At 35.8% G+C, this 17772-nt stretch overlaps 1 protein-coding gene and 1 long non-coding RNA gene across 3 annotated transcripts in view; one reads left to right on the top strand and one right to left on the bottom strand.

Moving 5' to 3' along the window:
* Nucleotides 1-14896, top strand: part of LOC123460125 — a 45260-nt gene extending 30364 nt beyond the window's left edge. The window contains exons 3-4 of the long non-coding RNA XR_006636800.1: nt 14247-14376; nt 14842-14896. This is a non-coding gene — a long non-coding RNA (uncharacterized LOC123460125). The remainder of the gene's footprint in view (nt 1-14246; nt 14377-14841) is intronic.
* Nucleotides 1-17772, bottom strand: part of Kifap3 (kinesin associated protein 3) — a 143593-nt gene that overhangs the window by 3783 nt on the left and 122038 nt on the right. The window contains exon 20 of one of the 2 annotated variants that reach the window (XM_045147576.1): nt 3975-4043. The exons of the other annotated variant lie outside the window; for it this stretch is intronic. Within the exon in view, the coding sequence (XP_045003511.1) occupies nt 3998-4043 (46 nt within the window). The 3' untranslated portion in view covers nt 3975-3997. The remainder of the gene's footprint in view (nt 1-3974; nt 4044-17772) is intronic. 2 annotated transcript variants of the gene reach the window in all.

Here is a 17772-nt window from a genome sequence, read left to right as displayed (position 1 = left end):
AATATTAGAAACTTCTGTCAGTAAGTTCTCTTCTAAACAAAGAGGAAGAATCAGATAAGAGGTTTGCTTTAATTATATTGTATGAAAGAATATGAAAATATTTTATATGCTAGCAATTATTAGTAATTTGTTGCTAGGAAATTATAAATTTAAGATAGTAATAAAAGAAAATTTTGCTATTTATAATAAGGTTTCTGTCATTCAAAGATAAAGGACTAATTCCCTGTTAGTGAGGGCCTGCAATGTGAGTGTTAGTAGTGAGCTTCAAAATGGCCTAATCATATCATAAGCTGGAAAACAGAGAATTCTACAGAATTTGCAGAATAGCCAGATTTTATCTTTAAATCTTGATTCGCCAATGCAAAACAAACAAATGAACAAACAAAAAAACTAAATAGTATATCAATTTTCTTGAGTAACAGTGAAATAACTATGAAATCCCATTCAACTTTATGGAAATTAAAGAAAACCAAAGTAATTATTTAAACCTATTCTTTAGTATATTAATAAATCAATTAGAGGTAAATATGTTCAACAATGCACTATTAATAGAGAATTTTTGACATAGTAAAATGACAAAATATTTAATTGCCAGGCAAATATGGCAGTTGTCACATGCTCATGCATAGCTCATGCAGTGAATGCTAGTGAGCTTAATTTACAGCCAAAGAAAACCATTTATAATGTGGAAATGTAATCTTTGAAATATAAATATATTCAAATAACTTAGGACTGATATTGTCCAACCTGAAAAGATGATTTTTCACTAGCAAAACATCAATCTGATTATAATATATTCACACTGACACTAACTTCCTCTCACAAAGTGCATGTAAGTTGAAACACTTGAGGACCTATTAAAATGTCAAAGATTCAAATAACATGGATGTGCATGTGTATATAGGTATCAGAATATAACTAAAGAATCAATACAAAGAACCAAGAGACATGTAAGATCTACAGTTCATGTAAACCCACTGCCTGGTGGAAAAGAATTGTCAAAATATAAAGTTCAGGATAGTATTTGCACTATGACCCTGGAGAAATAAAACTTTTGAGGCTCCTTCTTTATGAAAAACCATAATTTCTCAGGGCAAAAATTTTATGTCTGCATTTTATTTTAAAGTGGTAACTTACAAACACCCTTTCATAGTTTGCTTCCATGGGCAGAGAGGTTAAATGCTGAGATGAAGAGGGAAATACTAGTCTAGAGGTAATGAAATAGATGTTACAGCAATAAGTGCAGCTTCTATTCATTCATCAGATACAACTGCATCAGTTTAAAATTATAAAATAAAGCTGGCTGCTGAAAACTCCTGAAGCACAATCCAAATATTCATGCCTTTTGATAACCTTCAGATATATAAATGGTGATGACATAGTTCACAGACTTCATTTCATTCCCTCTTCATCTTCCTATTTGTTAAAATCAATCGCTCCTTACATTTTTAATCAACTCCTTTAATACTGAAAGCAGAATTTGTAAGGTCAAATTGATGTTGTTGTCATCTCTCAGTGTAGGGGCTATGGTGAGCTCTTTTTCAAGATTTGGGAATCAGACACACAGCAAATCTAGATCAAATGTGCAAAAGCACTTCTTTACAGGGCACCGCATAGAGGCCTATGCAGTGTATCACTGCAAGTCTATGAAAAAGAAGACAGTAGGAAGGGAGGGAGTGTGTGGTGTTGGAGCTCAGTAAGGAGCTGCTTAGCTCTGTTGTAGGCAGTAATAACATAAGCTATTCCTTGGTGCTCTGGTGGCCTGCAGTACCGTCAGGAGTAGCTGACCTTTTGCCTCATATGTTCCACAATGAGAAAGAGGACACAGATTCTCAGAAATGGAAGCCATTCTAAGTCCAGTTGTCTAATTCCCCTGTTCTTGATATCTAAGATTAATGAGGAAACTTCTGATCACTGTTTTCCCATGTGGTGTGCCAAGCCACTGAAGAATATATTTAGACATGGCTAATGGTGTTACTTTTCATTGTAAATGTAGATATTCTCTTAATATTTCAGTCACATTGTTGAATCTACATCCCCAAGTGAGTGCAAGACCTGCTCCTGCATATGCCTCCAAGTTTCTGAATCCACAAGTCTCAGGGCTGGAGTGTCATGGCATTTAGGCTGTGGAGGCAAGCTCTGCTTATGCAGTCAGCAGTTCACCTACAGACATAAGTTAGTGTGTGTTACAAGGCAAGGACAGCATTTAACTTTTCAATTTTCTTATTATTATTTTTTTGTTTTTTCGAGGTAGGGTCTCACTCTAGCTCAGGCTGACCTGGAATTCACTATGTAGTCTCAGGGTGGCCTCAAGCTGTCAGTGATCCTCCTACCTCTGCCTCCCAAGTGCTGGGATTAAAGGCATGTGCCACCATGCCCTGCTAACTTTTTAAATTTCTGTAAGTATCATTTGGGAAAAAATTTTCAAAGGTGGAAACTTGGACTGACTCAACCTTTTGAAAATATTTAAAATACAATAATTTAGGGGGTATTTTGAGAGGTTATAGATTTTAATGTATTATAAAAGACCAATTGTATTTGTAAATTACTGTTTTTCTTTCTTTCTTTTTTTTTCCCAAGGTAGGGTCTCACTCTAGCTCAGGCTGACCTGAATTCACTATGTTGTCTCAGGGTGGCCTTGAACTCATGGTGATCTTTCTACCTCTGCCTCCCAAGTGCTGGGAATAAAGGCATGTGCCACCATGCCCAGCTTGCAAATTACTGACTTTTGAAGTAAATCTTACTGTGAAACTCTGGATTTTTCTAATATAGTGGGTAAGGACTTTCTAGGGTGCTAAAATGTGGAGATGGATATTCCTCTGGCTCACATGGTTATTAATTCTACTTTCTCTCTTAATGTGGAATCTGGCTCAAAATTAGGACAGCCTAATATAACTTATCATCTTAAAAGGAAGCAGAAATATTTCAGGTTTATTCTGGAGCTGACAGTAACCACAAATTCAGCAAAGCAGTATTTCAGTAAAAATTGTGCTTTCCTGATCCATTAAACCTTGACTTAGAATAACAATAGGACCTGAGGACCTAGGTAAACTGAGCTGTGATCTATGGGTGAATGAGGGCCTCTAGCCACTGCAAATGACCTTCAAATGCATGCACCACAATGTGCATCTGGCTAATGTAGGACCTGGAGAATTGAACCTGGGTTCTTAGGCTTTGCAGGCAAGCGCCTTAACTGCTAAACCATCTATGCAGCCCCAAGCACATGACATTATGTAATAGTTCATATACTTGGCTACTTATATTAGAACTTAATCCCATCCTACATAATGTGTCTTTATATGTACAAATTTGCTTCCTGTTATTCTGAACCCACATAAAATCTTTAGGTCCATCTGTATTGGCATGTACGACTACTTGAAGACTACTTCTATATTAGCATGTACAACTATTTCAAGACTAGTTCTATGCTAGCATGTACAACTATCTGAAGATTAGTTCCTTAGTGAAATTTAACTTTTATCCTTAGTGTTCGGAAGAAATGTTTTGGAACTTGAATTAACAAAATCTAGCATCTTCTAATGGAACTGGTGTTCTTGTAACAAGACTATTAGGAATGGTAGGGTCAGTGAATAAATCTGCCCTTAAACTTTGTATCTCAAGAACAATAATTTTAGGTACCTGGAAAGGAAAATGAAAGCACATTTTTAAAGTGAGAAATTATATTTTAAATCAACAATAAACATAAAATACATTTAAAATCTGCCCTTATAAACCTGAAGTTTCACTGGTGCACAGCAAGCAGAGACTGAACTTGTCTAATATCTATAAAAGGTGGACCACATCCTAAGACTTGGGATGGTCCAGCGGGAAAACTGAAATCTGAAGATGACAGGAGACACTTCACATGCAGCACATTCTAAGGGTGCGGCAGCCAGCAAGAGCAATGAGGCACACTTAAGTTCTTAGTGAACTTCTGTGCCACATCCCTGGAGAAAGCGAAGAAAACCACCTACCTCTGGCCGTTTGTGAGGTTTTATTAGTGCATATTGGTAAAGCACTTAGAAATCCTTGGGTGAAAAGTGCTGCATAATTGAAAAGCATCATCATTTTATTAAAATCTGACAAGAGCAACACATGCTTTTCTTCTCTTAAATGCCTAAGTCAGCAATATGAATACAGAATAAGAAATAAATTTATTATTGGATGCCACAGCCCCCAGAGAGAATAGAGTTAATCCTTTTTCATACGTTTATAAGATCTTTGACTTGGTATCACTTTTTGAAATCATCTTGTTTATATTTCCATTCACAACATCTTCAGCAGATTTCATTGAGTCCTTGTTTAAATACTTCCAGAAATTTGAGTGCTCACAACTTTGATAAGGCAGTTCATTTTATTTCTGGACACGTCAAATGTTTCAAAGTTTTTTATTTCACTCATCATTCCAGAAATCAGTCTTAGAATTAATTACCCTCAGAACCACAGAGTCTAGTTCTGTTCTGTAACCGCATCACCACCTCTGTTCACTTCAATCCTGAGGACATGGCCTCAAATCTATGCCATTCATTTGCCTTCTAAAATCACTATATTTTCACTGTTTACCTTACGATGAGATAGTTGAAATTTATATGATACTTATGAAACCAGTACAGAAGGTAATGAGGTACCATATCTGACCCCTATGAATATAGGATAAAGCTGACCTGATCTTAAAAATATAAAAATCACTATCACAAAGTAAGCTAAGTATATATGCATATTTATAACGCAGCCACACATCAAAAGCTCACATACAATAGTGTTGAATGCCTTTTTTATATTTAGGTCTATTGTCAAAATAGTTCTCATCAAGGAATTGTGATTTTTATTAACCACTTATTCTTTGTGAATCACAGACTGCTAAGGCTGCAATTATTTTGGAAGCAAGCGTCTTTAATTGCTGAGCCATCTTTCTTGCCCTGGATTATTTTGGGGCCATCAAGTGAAAGTACTTGACATGAAGTAGCTCTCACTGGAAGAAACTTTTAAAGATTTTATATAACTGCATGCAATGATTTGTTAAATTTATGGAACATTTATGTTTTTAATCAATTACTTCAATATACTGATAATTGAATAAAAATCAGCATCTTATATTTCTGTATTACCAAAATATAAATTGAACCTCAGAATAATTTTGCCTAAGGTGTGACTTGCTCTGGGAAACTTTGGTCTACATAATTGTTCTTCTTTCTATATCCACCTGTCTATTCAAGTGGGACAAATGTTTGTTGAACTTTTATAATGTGCTAAGTGTTATGTATGAAGATACTGTATAAAGAAAAAGAAAAACAGGTACTAGAAGGCAATAATGACACATGGTCCTTGTTTGAAACTTTTGGAGGTGGTAAAGACAGAAAAGCTCTGAAAATAATATTACCTTAATATACATATGTAATATAAATTGTATATACATATTATGTAACATAGATTATATGTATGGAGAGAGAGAGAGAAGAGAAGACTATTTAGTGTAAGTACATTGGAAATACATGCCAATTTCTATAAAGGAATCCTGGAGACTACAAAATTTTCATAGAAAAGAAACAGTTTCAATCCATTTGCCATTATTTTTCCTGACAGTATATATTTTGTCAATGATACTTCCTTTTAGCATGGAAACACCATAAATTTGACTGTCTTATTCTTTGGTACTCTGTAGTGTTCCAGCATTGCAGCTGACATGGAATGGACATACAGAAAGCATTTGAATGTGTGAATGGATAAGTCTGTGAAGACAACCAGGATTAACAGTAAAGAGAGTTGCTGGTAGTGTGATACCAAAATGAGACAGTAGCAGCTAAAGACCAGAAAAGCAGTTTGATAGCACACTGTGGTTAAAGTATCAAGCTGATAATATGAACAACAGTGGAAGGTAGGACTAGATATCAGAACTCTTCACATACTGTGCTAAGAATCACATGTTTTTGGAGAACTGTCAATGGTTTTCAAGAAAAGGGATGGTTTGGGCTGGAGAGATGGCTTAGTGGTTAAGTGCTTGCCTGTGCAGCCTAAGGACCCCTGTTCGAGGCTCGATTCCCCAGGACCCACATTAGCCAGATGCACTAGGGGGCACATGCATCTGGAGTTCATCTGCAGTGGCTGGAAGCCCTGAAGCGTCCCTCTTTTTTTCTGTCTCTCTCATTCTGCCTCTTTCTTTCTGTCACTATCAAATAAATAAACAAAAATTAAAAAAAAAGAAAAGGAATGGTTCAATTCTATACTATACGAAGTTATCTGTGATAGAAATGGGGCTTGGGGGACTAAGACATGGAAAAAAACATTTAAGAGACATTATGGTGTTGAAACATGAAATACAGAAGGTCCATTGAAGGGGAAACAACAGAGAAAATAGTGATAACATATGCTACATTTCACAAGGAATATCATATTTTATCTTTGGAAATGAGTTTTTAGTTATAGCTTTACCATTTGAAAACAGAGAAAAAGAGGGTAATTTCAAAACTTGATGAAAACTTTAAAGACTACAGACAATTTTAATGAAACAGCACTCTTCCTTTAGGAAAATGCTTTATTCAATAATTTGAAGGCCATGGTATTTCATGCAGATGAAATCAGAAAGTTTAAGAAGCTAGCAACTATTTAACAGGAAGAGAATATTTCCTGAAACCACTGTTAAATGAAATGTGCGCCAAATGAGATGCCTATAAAACATTCATACCATTTGTACAGTAAAATATTAAATTGAAATCTAAATGTAATTTACAGACTAACCACTAGATGGCGACCTTGTTGTACCACTGAGTGCTCACACTATACTAAAAATTTTACAGCAAGGCTTATCAAATTTAAACTCTGTACATTTAACATTGGCATAATATAGTTTGCATTACCTCCTCAGATAATTAATGGTTTCATTTTGTAAATGAACACCAGTTTTAGTTAGCACAAACTAGGAATACCTGTAAAGCACTACATAAATAATCTTGTAAATATGGGTGCCTAAGATAAATTATGAGATGCCAAAAAAATGAATATACATGTAAAAGTACTATTATTATAATATAATTAAATATTTTCATTGGACTGATATCAATGGCATCTTGTTTCAATAAATTTACTTGTATCAAACATATAGTTGAGGTTGCTCAAAGGTATTACTTATTGCTTTGAACTTGAATCATTGAGAAAATGAAATCTAGGAAGATGATTAAGTAGTCTTTTAGTGAATTTTAATATATATATATGAATGACTGTCTTACGTGTCATTTTACATTTAATTTTTATTCTTAATCTTTTATATGCATAATTATATTTTTCATCACTGATAAAATGTTTAAAGCATTATAAAGAATGATTGTAGCCGGGCATGGTGGCACATGCCTTTAATCCCAGCACTTGGGAGGCAGAGGTAGGAGGATCGCCGTGAGTTTGAGGCCACCCTGAGATTACATAGTGAATTCCAGGTCAGCCTGGGCTACAGTGAGACCCTACCCCAAAAAACCAAAAAAAAAAAAAAAAAAAAAAGAATGATTGTGTGTGTGTGTGTGTGTGTGTGTGTGTGTGTGTGTGTGTGTTTGTGGGGTATGTGTGGTATAGTATATGCATGTGGAGGCCAGAGGAGAGCTTTGAGTGTTTTTCTCTATTGCTTATCCAAGTACTTTCCTTGTGACATGGTCTCTCCCTCCATCAGGAGCTGCAGTTATTCTGTCAGTAAGCCCCAGCCATTCTCTACACACACCCTGGCTGGGTTACAGATGTGTATGGTCACACTTAGATTTTTAGTTGGGTTCTGGGAGTCTAATTCAGATTTGCATGCTTAAGCCATCTCCACAGCCTAATAATGGTATTTTAAATGAAATCAAAGTAATATTTTCCCTAAAATTAAGTGGGAATCATATAAGTACTAGAAATGTGAATTTAAAGAACTCATCTGGAGTTTATTAAAAAATTAAGTATATCTGTTAGTTGTAAGGGAAAAAAATAGGGCAGTGGGGTAGATTCTTCCAATTCAGTGACGACACTGATGCTTCAGACAGAAAGTAATTTGCACTAATGATGAAGGGAGCACATGTGAAGTAGTCACTAATTTTCTCCAAATGGTCATGAAATTCCATTGCACTGACCCTCCTCTAATATCAAACTATGGTTTTCTTCTTCACATTCTTTGATGTTGTTTACTTCCACTCCAGAACCTGACACTTATATTTTTATGTGAGAATATTATAACTTTTAGTTTTTATTCTATCATTATTTATCATTGTATTTTCATATTTGTTTGTGTGTATGTGTATGAGGGGGGAGAGAAAGGGAGAAGAAAAGAGAGAGAGAAACAGAGCGATTATGGGCACAACCAGTGTTTCCTGTCACTGTAAATGAGCTCCAGATCCATGTGCTACTTAGTGTATCTGCCTTTATGTGGGTATTGGGGAATTGAACCTAGGTGGGTAGGCTATGCAAGTGCCTTTAACAGCTGAGCCATTTCTCTAGCTCTATCACCATATTTTCTATTAAGACTAACTTACTACATTTTATGGGTGTGATTAGAATTCTTCTCCTCAGCCTAGTTGCTGGGTACTCTAAAGATCTTGCTGTTGCTTTAAAATTTTCATTCATGATGTTTTTAAAATTTTTACTGTGCATTCAAGTCCTAGCTATTTAATTTTTAAAAAATTTATTTGAGGGAGGGCTGAGGAAATGGCTTAGTGGTTAAGGCACTTGTCTGCAAAGCCTAAGTACCCTGGTTTGATTCCCCAGGACCCACATAAGCCAGATGTACAAGGAGACACGTGTCTGGAGTTCGTTTGCAGTGACTGGAGGCCCTGGTGTGCCCATTCTCTCTGCCTCTTCCTCTCTTTCTCTCTCTCAAAATAAATAAATAAAAACATTTAAAAAGCTGTTTGAGGGAGAAAGATGCAAAGTGATTAAGAGTGCTCCAGGGCCTATTGTCCTTGCAATTGAATTCTACCTCTTTACATCTGCCTTTATGTAGATACTAGAGAATTTAACTCAGACTGCAGGCTTTGCAAAGAAATGTCTTTAACCATTTAGGCCTCACCCAAGACCTAAAGTCCATTTCTAAAAAAGTATTTAAAATTTTTATTTATTTAGTGCATGTATATGGTGCTCATATCATGGCATATGTGTGGTCACAGGACAACTTCCAGGTGTTTGTGTTCAACCTTTTTTGAAACATGGTCTTTTGCTACTCTTGACTAGCTGGGCCAACAGCTTCAGATTCTCCTGCCCCAACCTCCCAATGTCTTAGGTGTGTTGGGATCACAAGTGCATGTGCCATGTTGCATCTGGTTTTATGCAATTGAACTATGCAACTGAACGCAGCCAGCAGGCTTTTCAAGCAGGTGCCTTTAACAATGAAACATCTCCCTAGCCTTCAGGTGCATTTTTGGTTGTTTTGTTTTCTATGTATTGGTCCTTCAGCTGTGGAACTATTCCTAAAGTGAGGCTCAGTATTTGTTTATATTTGAAACCCAGAGGTTTTATTGTCATGAAAATATCTGACTGATAAATTCCTGACTTGGGATTCCCTGAAAAACATGCATAATATAAATTCAAAATATAGTCATGGGCATGGAAAAAGCTTGTGATTTCTCCTTTTCATGGGTCACTTCCCTCTTGTAACTATGGCTGGGATGCACAGCCATTTTTCTGGATTGGTGAATTCAAACTTGAATCCTTGAGCAAAAGACAGCTCTTTGAAGCTTTAGGCTTTATATGGGGAATCCAGTTCCGTCTTCCCCAAGTGGACTAATGGGTGTTTAGTTCAATAATCCCATGTCTATATGACCTTTTGGTACTTAATGCATTTTCTATTTTCCTTATGAATTTGGTTTGGTATTGTTGCAGTCAGGTTTGCATTGCTGGCAGAAATCACCTGACCAAAATAGCTTTTGAAAAAAAAAAAAGATTTATTTTGGCTTATAGACTCAAGGGAAAACTTCATGATGGCAGGGGAAAACGATGGTATGAGCAGACGGTGGACATCACCCTCTGGCCAACATAAAGTTGACAACAGTAACAGGAGACTGTGCCAAACACTGGCAAGGGGAAACTGGCTATAATACCCATTGGCCCACCCCCAACAATACACTGCCTCTAGGAAGTGTTAATTCCCAAATCTCCATCATCTGGGAACCTAGCATTCATAACACCTAAGTTTACGGGGGACACCTGAATCAAGCCACAATAGGTATCATAAGATTCTGTTTTATTTTATAGCCCTTAGTCACATTTTTATCAGTAATGAACTTGAGTCCCTGGACAAGAGAGTACTGGCCACATGGGTGATGGATGATACGTTGCACCTCCTTGGCACTTTAGGAGAGTGGCAGACTGGCACCTGGGAAGTTACGGGTTGTGGCCTGGTGCAACAGTTGCCACAAGTACTTTGGGTGATGAGAAGGGGCCAGCTCTGGTGTTTGATGAGCTCTCTTGGAGTCACTTCTCTATCAGTGCCACTGCCTTCTCCATACAGTAGCTGAGTTGGCATTTGTAACAGCAAAATAGTCTGTTAAGCACTATGTTCAAGGTCATGGTGGGGTACTGGCCTTCCACATGGACAGGGCACTATTGGGTTGATGCAGATACCTTGGACAAGCCTCCACCTCAGGAGACTGTCCCTTGTGAATAAGGCATTCATGGTGGTGCTTAAGCACACACAGATGCCAGGGAAAGCAGTGTATGACCTTTTCAGATGAGAAAAATAAACGTTTGCAACTGATTGGAAAGTAGACTGCCAGAACCAGTAGGTTGTCTTAGAGTACACTGTGGAAACTGAGGCTCAGACAGCAGATACCTGGGTTTCCTGTGGCTATTAACTGTTAGTGTGCTCATGGTAGCAGGAAGTTCAGTCTTCCAAGGCTTGGGACCATATGATTTGATGACAGAGAAGTTATAAGTAAGTTAGCAGCACTAATGTCAAGATGTCTTTTGGGCACTCAGGGATAGCAGTACTTCTAGGTATCAGGAAAGGGTTTCTGGTTTTCATCATTAGCCATATAGTTGGAAAGTACTTAGGAATTTTATTTATCTGGGATATTTCCTGGGTGAGTGTTGAACCTCTGACCTAGGCTTGAAATTTTTTGCAGTAGAGCCCTCTCCACAAGTCGCCTTCTCGACTAGTGTGGGGTAGTTTTCATGTTGGCTCAGACTGCCATCTGCTAGAAAGTTTGTTCTTATTTGCACACTCAAGGAAAACACACCTTGTGATTCAAAACTCACTTTTTATGGGCTGGAGAGATGGCTCAATGGTTAAGGTGCTTGCATCCAAAGACTAATAACCCGGGTTTAATTCCCCAGTACCCACATAAAGCCAGATGCATGACGTGGCACATGCATCTAGTGTTCATTTGCAGCAGCTAGAATCCCTGACATGTTCATTCTCTCACTCTCTCCTTGAAAATAAATAAATACATTTTTTTTAAAAAAACTTGCCTTCTTGAAGAGAACAGTGATTTCAAAGAAATGAACTACTAAAAGTTAGTTATTTTTCTCTATTTGTAACTATTAATGGAAAAAAAAACCCTTTTAATCTGTTCCTAATAGAAATTCTCAAATATAATTACCAAGGTGAAGTGATCTTAGCAATCTATTATTGAAGGTATACCATGTAATCATTTTCAACTTCCATGTCTTCAATTATGTACAAGGACTTCTTGAAATTGGTGGTTCTAAAATATCAAGGAATGTCTTGATTCACAGCACCACATATTAAGGGAACTTACTGAGTAACTTAAATAACCTCTGGGTCAATAAACAGTCATTAGAGCATCTTTTAAATAACTACTTGACTGTTACTGGTACAACGTTTATATAATCTGTCATAATACCCTGGTTTTCTTTTAACTACAAAAATTACTGCTGCAGGCTTAAAGTAGAAAATATCATTTAAGTAGCAATCTTTTCTCAGTGATAGTTTAAGCATACTATCTGGCACTGAGTGAGTTAAATCCCGAGCACCACAACTCGTTACTATGTAATGCTAACCTTAGTTGCTGGTTCATTTTGAGACTCTTTAAAATATGAACTGTGTATTTTACCCCTATGCACTCTCTTAATGATTTGTTTTTTTAGACTGAAATCACTTCCAGCCATCAGTTATACTCTTGGTCTCTACATATGCACTTTTCTAAGCACAAATATTTCTTTTTCCTATTGGTCTGCCAGCCCTGTCAGAGCAAATTTTACTTTAAACTAAATGCTATGATACTTAAAACCTCTTGGATTACTCAGGCTGCTAGTGTGATCTATGACCTTCCAAGAATGACAGCTGAACTTTCCAATTTGCTTATACTGCTTGGGGAACTCGAAAGCACATGCCAGAAAGGAAAATGTTTCTGATGTTGAACAGAAAGGAGTGCTCTGGATGAAGATGGGGGCAGGAGACTATTAAGTACTGAAAAATACTAATAAGAAATGAAAAGAAATAAAACATGCTGTAAAGTCAAATACCTCCAACATAATTCAAAAGTTAATGCTAGTACTAAAATTCTTACCTGCACTAACTGGTTAAAATGTGAATAACAACCTTTAGTTACTGTAATTGAAGTCCAACTAGAATCTTAGTTGTACTGCTCTATTGAAATGAGTAAATTTAAGAAATAAAATAAAAATCTAACATCCCCATTATAAAAAATGGGCTACAGCAATTTCCCCCTTTTCTTTGTAAGGCAAAAATCTGATGTTTAAAAAGAAAGTTAGAGGTAATTCAATCAGCTAACAGCCATGCTACTCCTACTGACAAAATACCAGCCTATCTTACATAAAAATAATGTTTACTTTAGGTGAAAATTCATGTCCTTAAAGTCCTTAAATAATATAGTTTGGGAATATTTTATAGTTTTGAAATATTATTACCTACATAAGAGATAGATGAATGTGCATCCTCAAAATTAAATACAATCTTAAAAATTATTAAGATGTTTACTGGAAGATTTCCAATTTACCTCATAGACTTGTTTGTTTCATTTGTTTTTGCTAAATAAATGCAAATGATGTTTGATAAATACAAAACAGTATTTGCGAAGTAGAGACTTACTTGGTAATTTAATCAAATTAAGCAGTAGTTTTCCAAAATGAAAGACAAAATGTAAATTGTAACCACATTAAATGTGTTTATTAAAAGTTCAAGCACCCATTGGGGAGGGGGTAGGTCACGGATGAGCCTAATAATGGTACCAAACTGCCTGTATTTGCTGAATAGAAAACTAATTAAAAAAAAAAAGTTCAAGCAAGAAAGCATGAACATTTGATTCTTAATTAATTTATAACGACAAATATACAAAAAGATTTTTTTCATTATTAGGGCATTCTTAAAGATCTATGCTAGGAGGTACTATTTGTTACTTTTTAGACATTAATTTAGGAGTTTCAGTATGAAATCCTAGTCAGATAAATGTTTTGGTTACTAGGTGTCGTGTAGAACGGTTAGGGTGTTAGACTTCTGCATGGTAACCAGCCTGAATGAGAAGAGCTGCACTACAGTCAGTCTGTATATTTATCTCAAAATCTTTCTTGGTATTTAAGAATTTGTTTTGTTAATTTATTAGATTATTACAAAAATTGAAATCTATTTTCCACTTAGCCTTAAGGCTAATTACAGATCGTTTATGTACCATCTTTAAAACATAGGATTAAGCACCCCATGTGCTTATGCCACAAAAATGCAGTGTGGATGAGAATGTGGAAGGATGATTCCAACAACCACTGCTCTGGTTTAACCCAATTACCAATCTTGAAATTATTTTTAAAGGGCTTAAGGAAACAACCTACATGGGGATATACATATAAAGAAATAATAGAAGAAATTTATCACTGATGTCCATGGCAGTTTAAGGACTGATACTTACATTTACTAAGTTCAGCAAAACCAACTCAAAAATGGACTATTAACAACTCTTGAATTTTATTAAAGTTAGTGAGGTGTAATGACCCCAGAGCCAGAGTGCTTAGATGGGATTTATGTATTTATTGAACAATTCTTTAGTCTGCATCTGTAACTTTATCATTTCATTTTTTGTAGAAGAATGGCTATTACTTTAATTAATATCTGTGTACCTTTAAATTACTACATTTTCAAGTCTCTCACAAGTACAATACACTGCTGTATTATATATTTGGTGTTGTTAGTGTTAGGACATCTGAAATGATAGAGATTTTCCTAAAACCTCTTAAGAAAGTCTAGTTTCTGCATACAATCTGGACAGTTAAGATACCGGGTGACACTCAGCATGTTTCATACACATGCTTTCTGTTTGCATTTACAGGGCCTTTATGTAACTCATGGAGATTTATGCCTACACAGAGGCATGCTAATTACGGTTGCACTAGAATAATGCCATGGCCAATCAGACCTTTCCTTTACCATAGTCAAAGTGGACTGCTTGTATAAATAAGGTAATTCAATCAAAACTCTATTCATTCTAAGTCATGATTAATGCAAATGACAGAACACCTTTAGGAACAAAACTAAGAAATTTTCTTTACATACTTTAAAATATCTTACTTGATATCCAGTGAGCTTACTTTTGAAATAGTAAATCAAAGGTGGGAGTTTTAGTTAGAACACATACATCATTTCCTATACACAGACCTATGTTCAGGCTTACTGCTATTATTGTTTCTCTTAGCAAAGTACACAGGATATGAGAACACTTGTGGGGTAGCACTTTCATTTTGTGATGCTCGCTGTCTTTGGGATTGTATAAACTTGACAATCTGGGGCTTAAAAGCAAGCTGGGCAATGTTCAAAATTCTTCAAGGAGGTAGGAATGCACATACTTATTTTTTTTTTTTAAGTGAGGGCTTCATAGCCCATGGTTATCCTTGAACTTCTCATATTCTTTTCCCTCTACCTCCTAGGTGCTGAGATTACAGGACTATCAAACCCAAATTTTATGTACTACCACACATATTTGAAGATATACAGGTAATATTAAGCAATATAAATTTACATATAGGAATACCTATACTAGTTGTAAATACATTATCACCACTTAAAATAAGGCTGGTTATTTTCTAATAATACACAGTATTTCCCTTATGTAGATTTTGGAGGAAAAAAGCAAGATACAACTGTAAAGAAACTTCTTTACCCCTAATGTATACAGAGGATGAAGAGTGCTTTCAGGATTCAGTCTGACCACTTATGTAAATGTAGCTCTATGGAATTTTTTCTTTTATATCAGTTTTAAAAGATGCAATTTTTTGGTGGTATTGGGATTGAATCTAGGGGCTCACACATGCTGCCACTAAGCAATACCCCAGCCCTTGAAAAGATGTACATTTCAAGTTACTGTTGTTATTTAAAACATTATCAGTCTAAGTTCACTGAAGCCTCTTTTTATCCTTTCATACTGAACACTCAATGCTGTCCACACAAACCTGAATCCTTCTTAAGGATGCTTTGGTCTTAAATTTCTGATGGGTAAATAGTAATGTACTTTGTTTTTGGATGAAAAACTTGAAATGGAAAAAATTCTGAAAAAATGGGATGTATCAACTTTAGGTATAATTTCTTCTAAAGATAAACAAGTATATATATTTTTATATGTATGTGTGCCTCTGTGTGCATGTGTGTGTGTACCTACCTGTATAAAATAAGTCAGTTTCTATGCAGTAAGCCTTTTGCTCATGAGATGGGAGACATAAGAATCAAACTCTATATCAAACTCCTTGGTACTCTAAACCTCACAATTATTCAAATTACCTTTTATATGCAATGATGTGTATGAATTTATTTAATTATTTGAGAGACAGACAGAGAGACAGAGAGAGACAGAAACAGACAGCATAAGGGCTCACCAGGGTCTCTTGCCATTGCAAATAAACTCTAGACACATGCCACGTGCACCACTTTGAACATCTGGTTTTACATGGGTACTGTGGAATCAAACCCGGGCCCTGCTGAGACATCTCCTCAGCCCCACACTGATGTGTTTTTAAAGAGGTAATATCTATATTACAAAACCACAAGCTATAGTCTGGACAAATCCTTTCAAGCTGCTTTCTGTTACAGCAAGAGAGCTAAAAACTCTAGTGATTATCAGAACATCAAAGTACAATGTTTTTATTAAATAGTCTATAATATTTAGAAGATCATATTTCAAAAGGAAGGTGATTCTTTGTCAAGTATTGCACTGCTTATTTTAAAATGCCATAAAATCTCAATGTATATTTAAAAGAAAATCCATGTTTTGTAATTATTGATTTTTTTCAAAAGAAAATACTAAACGTATGTGTTTCTGTAACAGAAGTCGATCAAAGACAACACTACAGATAGTATGACTTCAAAATGGGGGAGCACTTCATATTTTAAGATTACATATAACCTTTCCTAAAGATCATTAATTTTATTTCTTGAAATTATTAAGCAAAACATCCAAGTTTGTTTAAGGTGTCTATTCTATAGAATGTGTACACATAGTTTTTTTCTTTTGGAGGTAGGGTCTCACTCTAGCCCAGGCTGACCTGGAATTCACTATGTAGTCTCAGAGTGGCCTCAAACTCATGGCAATCCTTCTACCTCTGTCTCCTGAGTGGTGGGATTAAAAGTGTGCGCCACCACACCCCACTTGTACACATAGTTTTTAATCAAGGTTGAAAACAGAAGTGGGAAGAAATAGGTAAAGGGCTACTGATGTTTAAATGCTGACAGTAAACTTAGTATTAATTCATTTTCTGTGCCGGATAATGCTATCACCCTCAAATATTTTCAAAAAATAAGAGCTGAAGTGAAAAATATGAAAGATGCTTGAACACATTCAAAAATTATATCTGACCCTGTACCTTTCAAAGGGAAAAGGATTATTTTTATTTATGTCTAGATCTCATCCAAATGCATATTAATTAAAAAGCCCATGAATAAAGGCCAATTTAAGTGTTAAGATAAAGCATCAAATGCATATGTTTGACTTAATTTTATGTTTATCTTAGGCTTCACTAAGCTAGTTCTGGTCACCAGGACAGAAAGTTTAAACATGTAATCTAGAAATCACAGAAGCACTAAGGAAAGAGCCCACTGGCTCATGTGCGAGACTTCTGATTTCCTGATCACCAAGCACTTCTGACCATAGCAAGAAGAGGATCACAGCAGTCCTTAGTCATGTTAAGTATGGGGTAGTATGTGCAATTGTAAAACTCAGCTAGTTGACAAAAATGTATGTTTTCTTATGACATTCTTGTTCATAACACCACCTCCTAAAATACAATTTTAAGATTAAAAAATCAATTAATCTGATGTTCAAGCAAGGACCCATCATTTCCCTAGATAGAACAAACTAAAAAACAAGCAAACATTCACAATGAGTTAGCAGTGAGTGTGAATAAAACTGAAATTACTTTCCTTTAAACATATTGTATGCATATTTTTGCAAGGAAAATTGTCATTTAGGCAAAGAACTTTTTGATACAAAGTCTCATAAGCCCAGGCTGGGTTCAATCCGGCTATGTTGTTGAGAATGACCTAGAATTTTTTTTTTTTTTTTAAGTTTCTCTTTGGGCCAATGTTCAGCCTTTTTATTTTTTATTTTTATTTTTTATTTGAGAGCAATAGACAGACAGAGAAAAAGGGAGATAGAGAGAGAGAATGGGTGTGCCAGGGCCTGCAGCCACTGCAAACGATCTCCAGACGCATGAGCCCCCTTATGCATCTGGCTAACGTGGGTCCTGGGGAATCAAGCCTCAAACCGGGGTCCTTAGGCTTCATAGGCAAGCGTTTAACCACTAAGCCATCTCTCCAGCCCGACCTAGACGTTTTTAAAAAAATATTTTTATTTGCAATGAGAGCCACAT

The sequence above is a fragment of the Jaculus jaculus genome, chromosome 1, assembly GCF_020740685.1.
Source record: "Jaculus jaculus isolate mJacJac1 chromosome 1, mJacJac1.mat.Y.cur, whole genome shotgun sequence".
Lineage (NCBI taxonomy): Eukaryota > Metazoa > Chordata > Mammalia > Rodentia > Dipodidae > Jaculus > Jaculus jaculus.
Note: the sequence above shows the minus strand (reverse complement) of the source record. Positions and strands in the feature narration are given on the sequence as shown.